The sequence below is a fragment of the Anguilla rostrata genome, chromosome 3 (genome assembly GCF_018555375.3).
Source record: "Anguilla rostrata isolate EN2019 chromosome 3, ASM1855537v3, whole genome shotgun sequence".
Lineage (NCBI taxonomy): Eukaryota > Metazoa > Chordata > Actinopteri > Anguilliformes > Anguillidae > Anguilla > Anguilla rostrata.
In genome coordinates, this window is record NC_057935.1 from 43,513,920 (window position 1) to 43,532,756 (window position 18,837).

At 41.3% G+C, this 18,837-nt stretch overlaps 2 protein-coding genes across 4 annotated transcripts in view; both read left to right on the top strand.

The window, feature by feature from the left end:
* The first annotated feature begins 2,613 nt into the window (after positions 1 to 2,613).
* On the top strand, positions 2,614 to 12,041 carry LOC135250923 (interferon lambda receptor 1-like). 3 transcript variants are annotated; one of them, XM_064327758.1, is made up of 8 exons: positions 2,614 to 2,709; positions 4,758 to 4,860; positions 5,238 to 5,358; positions 6,688 to 6,866; positions 7,433 to 7,587; positions 8,150 to 8,309; positions 9,364 to 9,476; positions 10,096 to 12,041. In XM_064327758.1, exons 2-8 carry the CDS (start codon positions 4,812 to 4,814, stop codon positions 10,855 to 10,857), a joined length of 1,539 nt encoding a protein of 512 aa, XP_064183828.1. In that variant the 5' UTR covers positions 2,614 to 2,709; positions 4,758 to 4,811; the 3' UTR covers positions 10,858 to 12,041. The 3 variants fall into 3 exon arrangements, with proteins under 3 accessions (XP_064183828.1, XP_064183827.1, XP_064183829.1); XM_064327757.1 differs by lacking the exon at positions 2,614 to 2,709 and adding an exon at positions 3,056 to 3,400; XM_064327759.1 differs by lacking the exons at positions 2,614 to 2,709; positions 4,758 to 4,860 and having other exon boundaries at positions 5,243 to 5,370; positions 6,697 to 6,866.
* A 400-nt stretch (positions 12,042 to 12,441) lies between these two features.
* The window catches only part of LOC135251937 (uncharacterized), a 37,625-nt gene continuing 31,229 nt past the window's right edge, over positions 12,442 to 18,837 (top strand). Inside the window, exons 1-2 of the mRNA XM_064329820.1 lie at positions 12,442 to 12,658; positions 16,743 to 16,882. Coding sequence (XP_064185890.1) covers positions 16,834 to 16,882 — 49 coding nt within the window. The 5' untranslated portion in view covers positions 12,442 to 12,658; positions 16,743 to 16,833. The remainder of the gene's footprint in view (positions 12,659 to 16,742; positions 16,883 to 18,837) is intronic.

Here is an 18,837-nt window from a genome sequence, read left to right on the forward strand (position 1 = left end):
AAGTCATGGAACTTGAATGCACACACCGCTCTATAAATCAGTCAGTGTTTTTAAACATTCACCAAATCTGTCACAAATGTAATTTTGGAGTTTTCTTAAGGATCTGACTGTGAGATGCACCTCACTGAAAATGTATTTTTCACCAGGATGATTTGGGCCGTGGTTTAAAACCTGCAGCAGACTGTTACAGTAGTACAGAGCCAAATTTCATGGTTGCTTTTCCGCTGCAAGTCCTAACATAGACGGACACAGGCCTCCGTCCAACTGGGTTGCTACAGGGAGTGGCCCAGGTGAGGAACAGGTTTTATTTATTTATTTGTTTTGGGGGGGAGGGGTGGGGTTGGGATGTTACATAGTCAGACAGAACCACAAGAGCGAAATACATGTATGGACCATGGCTGTCGAAAGATGGGGATATTACCCCAGACCCCACCAGATTGCTACTCCCTCTGCAGGATGGAGAGACTCAGCCAGCAACCATGCAGTGCCCACTAGTGGTCTGCCATCAGCATAGCAATTAATCCACCAGTATTTTGCTAATTACCATGTCTGCACTAGCACAGTGATAACCAACCCATTTACTGGAGATCTACCATCCTGCAGGTTCAACAGTCAGAGATCTTGTTGAGCTGCTATTTAGTGTGAGACTCAGGTGTACCAAATTAGGGTTGAAACAAAGACCTTCAGGCTGGTAGATCTCCAATAACTGGGGTGGTTACCTCTACACTAGTGGATAGTTAGGTGACGCAGCCAAGATGATGATCACCAGTTAAAAGAATTCAAAATACAGAGCCCTCCAGAATTATTGGCACAAAAAGGCTTGATAACATCACATATCCACATCATACATACTTCAGAGTGGGGACAAGGTTCTTTTCTGCATTACCATACCTCTATCTACAGTCTTCTTTTTTGTCACATTTGACAATAGGATTGAGTTTCAATGATGTTTAGCAAAACTCCAGGTGCTTATATGTGTAGTTTGATGACAGTAGAAGCTTTCTTCTGGCAAGTTTCCAAATAGCTTGTTGGCATGAAGGCGGAGCGTAATTGTAGTTCTGGAGATTTGGTGTCTTCAAAATGCAACCAACTTCAGAGATTTTCCAGCTGTGATCCTCAGAGGATTGTTTGGCTCTCAAACCATCCTTCTCACTGTGTGCAAGGGACAAATACACGTGTGTCATCTTTCAGGCAGGCTCATCACAACTCCATTTATTTTAAGTTTCTTAATTATTGCCCAACTAGTGGAGATGGATATTTTCAGCTATTTAGCTTCTTTTTTTTTTTTTTTTTTTTTTTAAGGCCTGATTTACGTTCAGCCTATGGTCACATTTGTTTTTTTCTCTGACCTTCCCCATTTGGTGAATGACTAAGGCAGTTTGACCTCAGACAAAATTTAAAGAAAAAAGGTCAGATATACATGGAGAAGAATTTATAGGGGTGCCAACAAGTGTGACACTTGTTATTGAGAAAAATATTTATCTCTTGAAAGAACATTTTTACTTTGAACATTTTTATTTAAATTAATGATTAGATTTCTTCTCTCGTATTATGAATGCAAGGTGAAGCTGATAAACTACAATATTTTTTTCAAAGCCTTTCTTGCTCATTTTTTTCAACGATGCCAGAGGGCATGCAATTAGCAGACCACTATGGTGCCAATCTGCAAAATACTGCCAGACTAACAGGCAGCACAGACAGTAAGCGGTGCGATAGATCTTTTGCTTTCTGAGGAGAGGACGATTGCTGGCTGGCGAGGAACTGGGTAGGATCCACAACATGCCACAGCAGCCCCTGACAGATCACGGGTGAGCCATCTTAAATCTGAGGTTCCAAGCCCCTACTATTCCACTCACTACTGTGTGCCTACACAAACAACATGATAGGGGGACCTGTGGATGTCTGAAATCGGTGTGCTCTCCAGGATTGGAATCCTACTGTGGGTTAGGTTAGGGTCGACTGTTACTGGACATGAGGTCTGCAAGTGACAGAGAAACATGGTGCTCTGAGCAAAATCTTTACAATTCAGAACACATGGAAGGCCATGGATTAAGGCTGTGAGGATCTGTGTTTAAATATATTCCTTACTGATGGGAAAGGGGAGAGAGATTGAACGGCTGTACATATGACAAGATTCACTTCATAATGTTTTTTCCCCAAAATTATAGATATACATTACATTACATTATAGGCATTTAGCAGACGCTCTTATCCAGAGCGACTTACACAACTTTATACATAGCACTTTACATTTGTATCCATTTATACAGCTGGATATATACTGAAGCAATGCAGGTTAAGTACCTTGCTCAAGGGTACAACGGCAGTGTCCTTACCCGGGAATCGAACCTGCGACCTTTCGGTTACAAGCGCAGTTCCTTATCCACTGTGCCACACTCCGTCCTACTATGAAATAAACGGATTCATTTCATAGTATTTAATCATGATTATAAACATAAACATCAGTTTTTATATTGTGCGGTGCGTCTTTCGTCGAGGTAAGTGTAGCCTAGCTCTTTCTCGCTCTCTGCTCTGCATTAGAGTGTTTTTCTTTTTTCTTCTTTCTTGTCATTTTTTGCAGTTTAGCCTATGTGCCACAGGGTGGCAGCCTTCCTTAAATCTGTAGCAGAAAGAAACGAAAAGGAAACTGTTCGGATGAAAGCTTATTGTGTGCTAGATGGATTTGTATGTGAAACAAACCCACACAATGTAAGTGGACATTCTAGATCTCGCAGCTATGACACAGACATATAAAATAAACAGTACACAGAGAGCTGGGAGTATTGGCAGAATGTGACACAGTATGAGCTGAGACTAAGAACTCCGGGGTATATAGGCTATCCATATTATCCATCCATATTTGGGAGACCAATAAATACGGTATTTTATTTAAATCTCACAAACACAAATATGTATTGCATTGTAACTCCCCCAGCCCACTCGTATTTCGAATCGTGTTTGTGTGTTTGCTATTGTTTGTTGTTGCATGTGTGTGCGCGTGTCGGCGTTTGAGAAGTCTAGAGCAGTGAGAGTCTAATAAAATACTTCCGTATTGCCAGGTCTGGAGTAACATGTTGCGATGTTATCAGAGTCGCCTGGCAGCGTTGTTTTGCACACGAATAGTCCCCATTGGACATTGTACGACAAGTCCCTGTAAATCGGTAATACAGGAAATAAACATTTCTTGTTCTTCTTGTGCGAATGATCGGCTTATATATTTGCTAATTATTCGAGACCAGGAGGCGATTTGTAGCGAACTCCTTTAATGACCCCGTTTTCGGTTTTCGTTTTTCGTTCCTGACGTAACATACCTTGTGGCTGTGAACATAACCACGCACTAATCATTCTTCGACGATCCGTGGATTTCCCGTTGCTTTATTAGAATACGCAGTCGTCAAAGGTAAACAAATTATTTTGTTTTGTTTAGAGAATATTTGCTTGCTAAAGTTATGAACCTTTAGTCACTGTCAACTTCGGCTTTACTAATGTTAGCGAGCTAGGCCGCTATCTATGTTATTTAGTGGCAGTTTTTGTTATGCAGGGAAATATAGATTTGGTGTCCTGTCTTTCTTAAATTATTGCTATAGTTTGATAAGTAATTAGTTGCTTGTTCAGGAAACAGTTGGGGAACCTTAAATGAGCACACCAGACTTAACGTTAAATGGCCGTTTCAATGCACAATGCTCAATGCTCAAATGCAATTTCAAACTAATATGATGGTCGCATACAGGTGTTAGATCGTTTATTAACACTTGCACACTTTTGAAATGGACACAGGTCAGAATCATGAACGATCTGATCGTATTCCTGTGTGCTATTGTTGTTAGCATTCTTGATTGACGGAGTGTTAATTACACGTACAGACAGCTTTATACTTTCACATCCACATCTATGTCCAGTCTGACTCAGTAGGAATACAGCCTGCTTGGTGTGCTATTTAAAACATGATTTTTCGGAACTATTAGACTTATTTCTTTACTAAAGGCACATAAACAACGTTTCATCGTATTGAAAATAACAACCTAACTTAAAACTTCACTTATATTTTTAGTGGTAGAAAGTTTGTTCACCCAGAACATAATATTCCTATGCCCCTAAGGGTTCCATCTGCCATATATTGAAGATGCACAATAGGTCATTTTTTGTTTGTTTGCTCTGGCTGGTACAACCCACCACATTTACAAAGATGTAAATCTTGTTTGTTTGTATTTTCTGTGGGTGATGTAGGGTTGGTTTAATGTTTGATTCAAACAAGCATTTCCCAATAGGCTGCCCACTAGTATTCATTATTTTATCATATGGGACAGACAAGGGTGCATTATCTAAGACCATTTGGTTGACACTGACTGACAGAAACAACACTAGAGTAGCATATTGCATTATACACTGTAAAATGTTCAGTGTTCAATCAGCTCTTACACAGCTTGAGTCCACTATGGCCAAAGTGGACTTGTATAAACTCTGTTAGAGCTGAATTAATACTGCACATTTTAGTGTGAACAGTCCTTTGCTACCTTCTGCATTCCTTCTGTAGTTTTTGGCTGGGCCTCAACAGCAGGGCCAGCCGTACAAACGCGAATGTCTGTGACTGAGTGTTGAAGTTACACCATTGGTCGGCCAGATCACGTGTGTTAGGTCCAGCCATATACTAGGTTTTAACCTGGTCTTGTTTCATTTCTGCATACATCCACATAAAGCTGTATGTGCTCCATTTCTATTATAACATGACTCTATCTTCTATCTTCTTTACCTTTCAGGGTGAAGGCTATGGATGCGAAGTGGACTGGAAAGGGATATTGTGCTCTTAAATTATGAACTACGTTTTAATAGCTATTTTTTTCCTTCAGTGTTGTTGTCAAGGTAATTATTATTATTATTATTTTACCTTTGTATGATTGTATTAGCTCTCCATTGCATACTTGTATTTGGTATAACATGTTTTATGCACATATGTGTAATATTTCTGTCATATTTGTAAACCAAAAGTAACATTTAACTTTTGAATTTACAGTAAAGATACCGCTGTTGTTGGTTGGGCTTAACAAACAAGCACACTTAGTTTGCCTGTTTTCCTCTCAATCTGGAGGTGTTATGTACATTAAAATGTGCCTGTGTTCGCAGACACAGAGGAATGCATGTACTGTATGTGAGCACACGTGTTATGCTTGTGTGTGAGCGTGCACATGTTTTGGCATTCGTGGTGATTCTGATGGTCCGTGTGTTGCATCTTATGTCAGTTCTGGCAGCTCTTCCTGCTCCTGTCAACATAACCGTGGAATCTGTCAACTTCGAGCACAGCCTGCGATGGGACCCTGGGCCTGGAACGCCCCCAGAAACCACCTACAGGGTCCGGTACAGGTAGAGTCTTGTGTCTTTTTATGTGGGTCACGTACTGGTTGAGCAATGCACCTTTGCCTAGTATTAGGGGATACACAGGACTGCAAATGGCTCACCACTGAATGCAAAACCCTCCGCAGTGATTGACAACACATGGCAGTTCCACACGTAGCTGAAAAAGGGTTAGTCCTGAAGTAAAAATAAATTTGCCTGGAAAAAAATGAAATAAAAACACTTGGCTTCAAGGCACGCGTGAAAGGGAAAATAATTGTCACTTCTGGAAGCAGTGCACAATTAGCCAGGTTTGACGCTATTGCTTCTATTAATCAGGTGAATGGGCTGTTTCCCCTATGTGTCTCCTACATTGTAGGTCTCTCTGTCCATCATTGCCGAGGGAGTAGTCAAAATAATTTAAAATGTCCTCATACATTAATTCTGCCCATTTGTTCATGTATTATCCTCCCAGTCCTGAATCCTGTGAGGACGTGGGATCTGAACTGTTTCTTCCGATATATAGTAGGCGTTGCTTTTAGCTAGCTAGCTAGCATTAACAAAAGGAAAATCTTATCAGACCTGATTTTTATACACAAAATACATTTACTGGTTCCAGTAAATTCGTGTTAATTGTTGTGCATATGGTAGATTGCCCATTACTCACATAAGCTACACCATGGCTGCCTGGGTCCACCCTGTAATGAGCCAGACTGAGTGAATTTTAGGCGCAACCACAGGTATTAATAAGCCTCGCATTTACATTGCGGAAAGGAACAGGTTTTTTCCATCAGTGTTCTCAAGCTGTTATTGTCTGGGTGCAGTTGCTCCCGCTTGTTTCATATTCCGGTCTTTTGCATGCGAGACGGTGGATGAACTTTCCCATGCGAATGGCTCCAGCCTGGTGGAGTCATTAGCCTTGCGGAGGTGGAAGGAAGTTCCATTTTGGAGAGTGGTCTGAGATTAATGGCACTCTCATAGTGAAACTGCCGCTCACGTCCGCGGCTCCCCCACCCAGCAGTGGGGAGCACGCTTTACCTCAAATGTCACAAAATTTTCACAAGGGAAAGTTTAACTGGTTTGGTTTGTTGTTCGCTGAAATGATTTGTTGTTGCCAATGTATGTTTTGCGTCACTCAGAAAGGCTTGAAAATAATTCCTGGGCACTCTTCTTACAACAAAAAGTTTAAAATTATTTTACTGATAGGGCATATCCACTGAAAAGATTTAAAAAATGTTTAATTTTATGGGCCTTCATCGGGGTAAAATTCAGCACGTCAGGGGGAGAGATGCTGTGAGAGGCACTTTATCATTCATAATGAACACTTTGTGCTGTTTGTTTTCTGTTGTGATGTTTCAGCCGTGACAGTAAGCAGATGCAGACACTACATGTCCCAGACTCCTCTGCGGCTGTGGTGAAACAGACCCTGCAGAACTGCACTCAGGACGTCTTAGAATTGTGCACCATCGAAGTGCGGGCCGTTCACCGTAACAGAAAGTCCGAATGGAGAAAAAAGGAATTCACCCCCTTTACAGACAGTAAGCCTTACCACAGCCTGTCTTTTACTCTTCGCTTGATGTTGATCGGACAGAATGTATTCCGAGCTTATGTTTCACTGTTGATTGGATAGAACACATTTCCTAGTTTTTGACTTGGTGTTGATTGGTCAGAACGTACTGGGTTTCCTCATTTTTGTCTTGGCATGGATTGACCGGAGCTGTCGTACAGAAAAGTAAATAAGTTGTTTGACCTTATTTTGTTTGACTGGTGTTTGGCAGGGACGGGGTTTGGATGTGGTGTTATGCATTGTAGCCTAAGTTACAAGGTGAGGCAATATGTAGCAGATACGTCCTCCCTCCCCTTACTCTTGCTATTGTTCAATAATCTGTTTTACCACTTTGTTGTACATTTATCTGGACTAGCTTCTCGTAATGAATATTTCCCTGGTTTGTATCTGTAATACACTGCGCGCGAACGTGAGCGTGCGGGTCTGTTGGCGGATGGGGGCAGGCGAGTGCGAGCGCGCGGATGAGCGAGTGACAGCGTGCGCGAGAGTGAACTGACGTTTGACGGGCGCGTTTGCCTTTCCTCGCCTTCCTGACAGCTCTCTTAGGTCCTCCAGAAGTGACCGTGTCAGGCTGCGGTGATTGCCTCAACTTAACCGTCACACTCCCCAGAGGAAAAGCGGAGCTGTCCATCTCCCAGATCTACCATGTCTTCACCTACCGCATTTTCTGGAAACACGCTACAGAGAAAAAGGTCAAATTCGAGGCTTCGTTTTTTTTTTTGTTTGCCTTAGAACTGGCCTGATTTCATTTTTACATTCACCACTTTAATAGACAGTTTAATTCATTGTTTTCTCTTATTATTCCCGTTATTGTTTGGAATTTCTAAGAGACAGAGGTTAACTCATGTGAATCGATCGTAGTATGCTCATGTTTTTATATTATATGAAGAGAAATCGCCTTTGGTTGTTTCGCACATGTCAGTGATTGACATAACACTGGAGCTCCACACATAACTGTAACTTGTAAAGCCTTTAAAGCACCACAGTTGTACTAAATATGTAATTTAATGCCTATTTACTAATACGAAACAAGTATTAGTAAATAAGCATTAAATTGAATTTGAATATCTCCCTTTTGGCAAGTTCAACTAACAAATTCACCATACTAAGTTTGAAAATAAAAATTGTACTGCTTGCCTTTCCTTGTAAGTCACTGGTAGAAAAATTTTGAGCACCGGCCCCCATCTCTGACCGGATTGTATTTTGAAAGCATACAGTAACTCCCTCCCCCCCCCATGCCCTCCCCATTCTCAGGTGTGGAACACGAGCACAACGAAGAACAGCCTGGTGCTGCAGAATCTGGAGCCAGCGGCGCAGTACTGCGTGCAGGTGCAGCTGCAGGTCAACACCAATAAGCACACGCTGCCCTCAGGCTGGGTCTGTGCTTTCACTAGCCCCAGGAGCCAGAGGCCAGGTGGGTGTGTCTGCTAGCCCAAAATAAAATTATACTGGCCCAGATGTGGCAAAGTTGAGCCCAGGTGGGTGTGTCTGCTAGCCCAAACTAAAATTATACTGGCCCAGATATGGCAAAGTTGAGCCCAGGTGGGTGTGTCTGCTAGCCCAAACTAAAATTGTACTGGCCCAGATACAGAAAAGTTGAGCCCAGGTGGGTGTGTCTGCTAGCCCAAACTAAAATTGTACTGGCCCAGATACAGAAAAGTTGAGCCCAGGTGGGTGTGTCTGCTAGCTCAAACAAAAATTATACTGGCCCAGATATGGCAACGTTGAGCCCAGGTGGGTGTGTCTGCTAGCTCAAAGTAAAGTTATACTGGCCCAGAAATGGCAATGTTTACCTGTGACGAGGCGTATTCCTTCGTTTGTTTGTTGATCCTGCACACACTTCTCCACACACCTTGTTGTGTACGTGCATCGCCATTTCCTCGGCAAGTAGGATTACAGGATTACAGACTGGCATAGCTACGCTTAAAATTTCAGCTCAGAGAGGACCGTGTCTAGGATGCCTTTGACTACGAATTGTTGTCAACAAGTAAATTGAAATCACCAAGAGCACCTTGTCATGGTCAGTTAAAATGATACACGAAAATACAGCAAACTCATAAAGAAAAACAGCTCTGCTTGGGATAGAGTTCCAAGGAGCACATTGCGTTTATTATGAGGAGTAAGGCAGGGTATCTAAAGCGTAAAAAGTCTTCTGTTGATTGCATGTACAATGCAGCCTTTCTTAGCCCATTTTTTGCAATGCGGCAAAGGGGAGGCGCTATAGCCGGGTGACATCATTAACCCAGCAGGTGGGTGAGAGAGGGAAAACACACAGCCATTATACTTGGTGTGTAGTCTTCTTTGTGGCGTGTGTCCTGTGTCCTCTATCCGTCCGTCCGTCTGTCTGTCTGTCTGTGGTGTGCAATGAGCAAATGAGTGTGAGACGGTGTGTGTGCGTACGTGCATGTGCTTTGAGTTGTGTGAAGATGCTATACTGAACAGTGATGTGTTCCTGTGTCTCTGGGCAGTCCTCATCATCCTGGCCTGTGTCTCTGGCCTCCTGATCCTGGGAGGGCTGGTCCTGGTGGGCCTCATCCATACTGGGGTCCTGTGTACGCTGAAGACCAAGCTGCCCAGAGTGGTAAGAGTCTGTCTTACCTATGCGTTAGCCATTTGTGTGAAACACACTGAAGCTGAATGTGCTTCCTCCATACCCTCAGATGAACTGTGGCTCTCAGTAGCAATGAGAAAGTGGCTTCACAAAAATAATAATGGGCAGAGCTGTCAATCACTCACTGCTTTTAACCGTAACCATAGTATATTGTACAATGAGGGCTAAGTGTTTTCTGATTGGCTGATCAATTTAGCAGCCACACACAGTGGCTCCATATTGTGTGGAGTTTGCAGGCTCATCCCACATTACCAGTGCTCTGATTGTATGGCAATCAGATGCGTAAGTCATGTCCAGAAGGTGCCTTCTCCTTATTTATCTCTCTGTTTATTACTAATTATTATTCATTTCGCTGCATACTGCACTGCTGAACTGCTGCAGTTTCCTCCCCAATCTGGAAGAGCCAATCATATTTTTATCAAATCTCAGTGTTACAACCTCCACTGTTGATGTGGGAGAGCGCAGACAAGCACCTACGTAAAAATGTCCAAAAAAACATCAAAAATATTTTAAATAAAAAAGCAGATGAAATATCTAAAAACATAAAAATATATAAGGCTTATGGTGGCCTCTCTCTCTCTCCCTGCAGATGTATCTGGCGGAGGCGCATTCTTACTACTACTTTTATGTAGAGGAGACCACGCCCGACACTGTCATCTGTGATTCTGGGTGCAGAAAGAAGGGGGGTGGGGCGGTGGCTCAGGAACCGAGACGCTGTTCAAATGAAGCGGAGGAGGAGGACGATGAAGAAGAGGAGGACAACGCGGGCGACAGCGTCTATGTGAACCGTATGGCAGGGCACCTCGAGGGGACAAGCTCTGGCACGGCGTCCCACGATACAACAGGCTCCTTCTCCACCGCTGCCACCGCCCTCTCCACCGCAGAGAGTTCTGGGAATTCTGGGGTTGCGGGTGAAGAGCCGGAGTGGGCGGAGCCACCTGGAGGAGATGGGATTTTGGGTTTGAGCGAAGGAGGTGGAGAGCGACAGAAAAATCTGGGCGAAACAATGGATGGGGACACAGACCCGGGCGAGGACGTGAACCTGCTGTCTGTGGTGCTATGGGCGGTGGACGGCCAGGGTGTGGCAGAGGATCAGACTGGGGGGTTGTGGGGCTGGCAGCCACCACTTCTGTCCACAGGAAGTGGAGACCGGCCGGCAATGCTGGGCGCAGACAGACGGGCTGACAGCCCAGAACTCATACATGCAGCCCCCCTACTGACCCTCCCAGACTGTGAACAAACTGATACACACTCACACTACTTGCAGACACACGCAAACTGGAAGGAGGTGGTAGAAGAGGAGGAGGAAGAGGAAGAGGAGGAGGAGTGTTCAGACTACATGAGACGTTAGCTGTCACTTGTGCCCAGTTACCTGATTGTGTGTGTGTACTGTGTGTGGGTGTGCATATGTATGAGGGGTGATGTGTACCACAAGGTGATTCACAAGAATGATTTACCCAGTTAAAGGAAAAGGAATGACTTCATGCTGTGACTTGTGCAGACAAAGTGCCAGCTGCATATGAAATGTGAGTGTGTGTGCGCATGTGCGTGTGTGTGTGTGTGAGTGTAAGTTCGTATGTGTGTGCATGTGCGTGCGTGTGTGTGTAAATGTGTGTGTGTGTGTGAGTGTGTGTTCATATGTGTGTGTGGGTGTGTGTGTGAAGCTGATGTGTACCAAGAGAGCATGATTCACCCAGTTAAAGGACTAATAACTGTATATTGTGCCATGCTCCCATTCCTTCACCCTGAGATCTATGCAGACAAAGTGCCAGCTGCATATAAAATGTGTGTGAAAGGCTCTCAGAGTCACTTCTCCCTCCCCCCACACTAGAGGAAGTGGAAACGCTAGCGTTTCAAAAAAAAGACACCAGTGGCATTGAGCTGACCAGGCTGTTCAAGATCGTGAGAACAGAGCTATCTCTCTGTAAAGGAAGTATCAGTGTACTTATGCCTTTCATAATGGGAAACATTTCATATTTGTTCACATTTCATCTTGTGGCATTTTTTTATTGATCAGAACCATTGGTGCTTTTTCCCCTTCAGCAGGCCTTAGAGGAATTATTCTAATTGCCAAGGGCAATTAACCATGAAAATAATATTATAGGAATTAATTAATTACAAAGGCAAAAATCAATTCATAGCTATACAAATAAACACAAAGATTACCAAAGACAGTTATATTTTCATGACTTTTATATCTTTCTTGTATTATTTTGTGTAAATGAGCTCATGAGTACTTGATTGCTTTAGTGTTTAGCTTTAATTTTTGACATGCATTTGTCAGGGTGACTGCAACCACATTGTCCCATAAAGGCTTCTGACTCAAATTTCTGGGATCAAGTGCTTGTATTGTAACAATTATAAGAAAATGTGTAACAAAATGTGGCATCATCATCTAATGCTTGTATTTTTGTGGATAAATATGTCATTATTGTTTTTATTTTGAGAAGGGCACAGATTGAGATTGGTTTACTTTCTCATGACAGGACCTGAATAAGTATGTTTGAATAAAAAGTAAGGTTTTGGGGAAAAAAATTTCAGTCTTTTCAGATCTTTCTTGCATGCATTTCTAAAGTGGATATTCATGGAAACATTTTCGTTTACAAGATACTTTGAGATACATTTCACTTTTCTCATGTTTTTTGACTCGTTTAGCCTTCAGTACTAGGGAAGGAGGCAAGGAAAAGAAGCAAGGAAAGATTAAATAAACTATTGCAAATTTGCAATACATTCCCGGTTTTCGTCGCTTGGTTGGAACGCATCCCAGGATTATGGCTATAGTCAAAAGAGTTCAAGAACAGTAACCATTTTATTTTGCGTATGTTATTTTCAGGATTGTGTTAAAAATTAGGCGCTACATAAGGGGTTAATGGATTAAGCATTCATTTTGTAATTTTTGTTACTTCCACCCGGGGAGTTCCAATGTTATGCACTCACCGCACAGACATGCGCGGTACAGGCTTACTTCCGGGCGCTGGTTTCACTGTTTAGGTTGTCTGGCGGTATGGTTTCCTGTCACCAGAACCGTAAGATTGATACAGTTTTGTGTTTCCTGTCTTGTTAAACATGCATGTTTATGATTAGGTCCACGGGGTGTGGGACCAGCTGGCGTGTTCCAATGTCTGCATTCAGAGAGTTCCCGACCTTAGCAGGTAATGAATGTCCGTTGCTAAAGACCGATTCCCAGTAAATGATTAACGTTAGTCCTATTTTATTGGTGTAAACGAACTGGGTTGGTGCGTTGTGGATCGATAAAAAACGATTTTATTAGTCTAAATGGTGAGTCAACGGAAACGTAGCTACTGTCTGTGTACGGTAGATATGGCATAGAGCGTATATATAGAGTTCAGTGGTATAGGCAGATTCTTACAACGTCGCACGTGTGAGCTTTGGGTCATAATGAAACCAGAGTCAGTTAGGGACAAAAATGGCCGTGTAAAGAAACTAGATTTCTTTAAAGAAGAGTGGGTGGTATTGTGGTGCAGCGTTGACTAGCAATATTTCTGTGTATAATTGTATCTGAACAAAAACACGTTTTCAACGTACATAAATGCCAAGTTACGCCCACATCCAAAGTACTGTCTATAAGTCATTAAGACTTTGCAAAATTTAGGCCTGCCACTAAAAATACTGATATCAAAATTAGGCCAAGTTACCAGAAACAATATTGGCTATCGTAGGTAACACAAATTAAACATGCCGTATTCCAAAGCAATGCTGCTACCCAATATTTCCTCAATTCTTTCAAGTCACTTGGCCCTGTGTTTTGTAATCTTACCATTTTACAATGTCATGCAAACTTTGTGTCAGATCTAAGTTTCAAATATTTCGAATTCCCTCATGGAACACATTGAAATGTATGTACAAAACTGCTGGTGAGTAACTACAGGAAGCATATTTCTCCAGAAAACATATGTTTATACTTGCTTCTGAACTGAATTTGAGTACATGTACAAGTTATTGTATATTTGCTACGTACAATAAATACTGCACGTAAAATACATATTGTACACACATACATAGAGAACTTCTTTATCCCTATGGGGACATTTCCCTCGCAGCATGTTACATTCACATTTACGAACACAGACTTATACCAAGAAACATACTATCATTCACGCAACAGAAAGGCTGGGCAGCGAAATACATACATACCAATACAAATTGGACATATACACGCCTATTCAATCAATCTTGACTGTGAGAAAGCCATCCACACATATGTTTGGCCTGTCCATGTAGTGCATGCTTATACACACAGGGCCAAGTGACTTGAAAGAATTGAGTAAATATTGGGTAGCATTGCTTTGGAATACATCTTATTTAAGTTCGGTGAGGCAAGATGGCCTATATTGTTTGTAGTACCGTAACTTGGCGTCATTTTGATATCAATACTTTTAATGGCAGGCCTGGACTGGTCTTGTATGTGTGAGTAACTTGGCATTTTTGTATGTTGAAAACGTGTTTTTTATGAGATATATAACAGTCGCTATATAGGCTAACATTAGCCGTTAAAGTGGAGGGTTAAGTAACGTGTGAAAGCTATTGCACTGGTGTGCTTTTCTCATGTTCAGTACTAGTAGTTATAATTATGAGTGAGTCATGATTTTGAATGTAATGTTTTAATGGGGAGTTGCAGAACGTGCATACGTAGTAGTCTAATTGTTTGTATGTGGCTAGATAGAGAACAGGCGAGGAAACATGAATGTAGAAATGTGGCGTTTGCTGATAAGAAGGTTTTGTACGGTAGCCAAGTGAAGAAATATAGTTAGTAGAAATGGCACAGTGGTGAACTGGTGTAACTTTTTAATAAAAGGAATACATTTGCCGTCATGAAATGCATATGGGCGGCGGTGGGTGAGTTTTGGTAAAGAAAATATAAAAGTGTAAGAAAACGTTAGTGTAAAAGAGGAAATGATCTGCCTGAGGGCGAGGCGGGATTCAATCCTTCAACCGGAGGTTTACCAGTCTGTGACTTTGTTAGTGCAGCACCATGACATAGCTATGCAATGCGTGAAATATCATTAGCAAACCTGTCCATGGTTTTAAAGAAGAACACAGGCCAGGAAGCACAGAAGAGCTCCCGTTGAATCCATATGGCTTTGCAATATTGTAGCCGGTTAATAACTGAACATGCAAGACGGTACGTCATAATGCAGTGTATACGTTTGATGAACAGCGGGTAGATATGGTGCAAAAGCAATAATTGAGAAGTAGTAGACAATTATTAGTGATTAAAATGATTAATTATTAAAAGCAGGTTAAAGAAACATGTCCTTAGCTGGGCTTGAACCTATTTTTTACAGTCTCTGGCTTGAACCTAAGACCCCATGTTCCCAAGACTGTAACCTTACCCACTAGGCCACAGGCAGATTAGCTGTTTAAACTGGAAATGTTTCAGAGTAAAAAGGCATGGGTATGTTGCGTGTGTATGCGAGTTTTTGATTGGGTTGTGTAGGTGAAGATTTGGCTGATGTCTGTAAAATGTCCAATGGGGAGACATGTTGTTAGTGGGATAGGCGGCAGGAAAAATAAGAATAAGAAGGAGAAAACGCAAAATCCCCTTAGTTTGTGGCTTTATTGTGTGGACATGTGAAGTTGTTTATGAAATCTGTCTGTTGAAATGGGGTCAGAATGTACAGAATTTAATGTTTTTAAGGGCTGAGTGTCTGTGGCTGTTGTGGTTATTTCTGTGGGGAACCCTGAAAAGTGCCAAACTCTCTGTGCTGTATAGGTATGGGGCATGCCCCTGCCAAGGCGTAACTTGGCGGGATGGCATACCTGCCATCCCAATACATACATACACACCTACCTACCTACATAGAATATTTCATTAAGCCCATGACAACATTTTCCTAGCAGCATATAATAGGCTACTCACATTTACAGACATGTCCAAGAAACATTGTCATTCACACTACAGAAGGGGGGAACAAACAAATACATATAAAAATGTGAAATAATTAGGCCTTTGGAATAAATGTTGAATTTTGCAAACCTATCCAGACATACGTTTGCCCTGTTAACATACTGTAGGCTTGTTGGTCAAAAAAAGTTTAACCACAGTAGTGTAATTTCTTTTACAATGTAAAAGAATAGAATATCTGATTTGTGAACACAATTTTGTAAACAGAACTATTTTATTCATGCATATTATTCATGATGTGCTTCTCATACACCCAAAGCACTGGCTGCAGACAAGAGTGTAGTCATTTAAAAAAAGGTGTAACTTGGCTGAATTGCTGGTTATTCTCACTGTTCTGGTACTGTTCTGTTTTCTCTTCTGAGATCCTCAGCTCGGTTGATGACCTTAAAATTTGACCGGAAAAAGTGTACAGTTGTGACAAAACTTGACATTGGTCAATAGCATGCACAGACATATTTCCCAGTGATCTTTGCACATCAGAAAATAACAGTAATACCAAAGAAATGACCACAAATTATTGAATTGAATAGTTTAAACAATGTGTTTTCTGCAGAATGGGAATATGGGGTTAAGTTTGACATGATCATAGACCATTTTACAAAGAAAGCGTTTTAACCAGGACTGAGATGATTTTGCTTATTGAATGATATATAAAACAGACGGCGCCTGCGATATTACCATATTCTCTGATGTTTAACAAGTGTCTCAAGTGCAATTAAGGGCTTGTACGTAAACATATTTCTTTTTCCACGTACAGTACTGCTAGTTATGAAAGTGTTTGTCATGTTTTTAAATGGTAGTGTTTTTAATGGGGTCTTGTAGGTACTAATTGTTTGAGAATAGGGCTAGCTAACTTTAATTTTGAAACGTGCCATTTGCAGGTAACATTAGCTACTGTAGCATGGTAAAAAGTAGTTTAACAGTAGAAACGCCACAGTGGCCGGCTGTTGTCACTTTTTAAGGATATCTATAAATCTGCCATCGTGAAATGCATATGGCTCCCCATTCGTGACTTTTGCTAAACTTATACATTGAACAAACAATGTTTGGGTAGGAGCGCTTCCTGGACTCAAATTGAGTTTGTTTCAGGTGCTCTTTGGATGGGATACGTATAGACATCAAAATCAAAGAAAACTCCAAGGCACTTTTTAACAATTAAATGCCTTTATTGTTGTGGCATGGTCATATTAAACCTTTATAAACAAACTCCGATGCATTTCTGCATCACGCTTTCATCAGGGAGTCAAAACAAGGCCTGGTAAAGTACATTTGTAAAGATTTTGTGTAAAAATGTGTTTGTTTCCTTGTAGGTGCTGAACAGGATAGAAGGGTGTGTGTGCGCGCATGCATGTGAGTGTGTGATGACTGAGAACATCCCAGGAGGTGACTGGTGATGATGTCATGTCTTCCGTGATATGGACCCTCACTCTTCTGACCCTGGCCTCTTCAGGTGAGAAGCTCCTTTAAACCCAACCCACCAAATTTCACTGCTAAATGATCAAGGTTTTGGCACCTATTTAACTATAGAAGTTAGATTTAATTACTTGGCAACTTGGTCCATGCAATTTTAATCCTTTAAACATGAGGTCAAATGAAAATTTTAATAACTTCTGTATTGCAGGTACTTATTGTATATAATGATAGCCATGAGCCAAAGCAATGTTCAAACAGCACTGATCTGTGATTGTTTGAATATGCACATGGCTCTTGATGACTTGTGAAACTATTGACATGGGCATGTTCTTGTCTCAGGATGTCAGTGATGTATTTTATCTTAAATGTGCTATATCTAACATAGACAAATAACCCTCGACAGTCACATTCAGAGGCCAGGAATAAATAAATAAGTAAATAAATAAAAAAACATACATGTAGCATATAATAATAAAAATCTTATTTTACAGTGATCTGACAGTACATAAATTTAAATTTAAAAAAACTTCTTTAATACAAGCGATGACCTTCATCCAACTGTTTACTGTATTAGAACTGGCTTTATGAAGCAAAACAGTGGACCTTTTCCCAGATAAGAATATCTAGGTACTATGTAACCATACAGATTTCATTGGGATATTAGGATCAAACCAAATTTTTATAATAGTCTTCTTGGAGACTGTTAGGCCTGCCAAAAGGAGCCGGCACTGTTTCTTAGTTAAAGTAATAATCTCGAAAATCTAAGATTTTCATTAAAATAAATGTCTGTTAAGTCACTATCTATCGCCGAATTAGGTAACACAATGGCGATTGAGCCTATTATTATATTTGTTTATATTATTATTAATATATTAATTTATGATTAAAGAACTGGGTGTCTGTGGCGACATTCCTGGGAAAAAATCACAAACGGCGCATAGTTAGTGACGCGTTTTCCATCACTCATCAGTGGTTGGTCCGCCAGAGAGGGTAGACGGAGCTAACGCAACAGGCTCGCTCTTCAACTCACTTGTGTGTGAGCGGCGTACTGTTTTTTCCGGTGTCTGCTAGCGTTACAATAACAGAGAGAGGGGGAGGGGGGGGGTTATGGAGCCCTAAAAAGACTTCGTATTACATTTGATGACAATATCAGGTAACGTTGCGTTAGCTAGCTAGCTAATGTAATTAACACAATTTAATGTCAGCTAACAATTAGAAAAAACGCAAGCTAATGCTACCGACTGGTACCAACCTCGCAAAACGTCTGTCGAATGCAATGCTACCTTGTTGCAACGTCGCAATGTAGCTAACTAAAGGTCAGTTCAGATCAATGATTAGCAACGAGACTGGATGCAACTTGCTAAATTCCAAGACGTCTGATTGTAAACGTTCTAACTGCACTTGGCGATTTGACAAGGTGGGTCTTTTGAGATCCCAGGCAACGGCTTCAGACGCTCTGCAACTAACCAGTTCACACCACTGCAATTTTCTCTGCAACATTCTAAAACCGTTTTGTCTCATTGCGAATCATTGATCTGAACTGGCCTTAACGTTACCGTTTTTTTACATTGCCATCAAGTTCATCAATGTATTATAATGATTGGAATAAAGCCGTCTTTACACAGAGCATTAACCAGGGGTATAGGTGGAGCAGAGCCAGGTCTGATTTCAGTGTAAAGATGTCAAACCGGAGAAAACTAAATAAAACAATACAGCAGTATGGATTAGCGTTATTATTTTATTACGCTTCCTCGTATGGTCCTTCAGCCTTGCCCTTTTTTGATGAAATCTCCTTTGTTTTTGTTTTAGTATTCTTGTTCTGATTGCTAATTTAACACCCAGCTCCGCTTTATTCTCGAACAGTTTGCTAGCAAAACCAGAAACACCAGCGGTAACATTTTGCAAGGCAGTTGTTTCAAAAATATCACACAACAATCATTCATGAGAAAGACTTTAAGATCGTGGAATGAAGGGAGGCCATTGTGACTCTGC

Bases quoted from the DNA above. Each gene is read 5' to 3' on its own strand.
- LOC135250923 (XM_064327758.1), top strand. From the start codon at position 4,812: ATGAACTACGTTTTAATAGCTATTTTTTTCCTTCAGTGTTGTTGTCAA. The intron at 4,861-5,237 runs GTAATTATTATT...ATCTTATGTCAG, and splicing joins CCTTCAGTGTTGTTGTCAAG to TTCTGGCAGCTCTTCCTGCT. The intron at 8,310-9,363 runs GTGGGTGTGTCT...GTCTCTGGGCAG, and splicing joins CCCCAGGAGCCAGAGGCCAG to TCCTCATCATCCTGGCCTGT.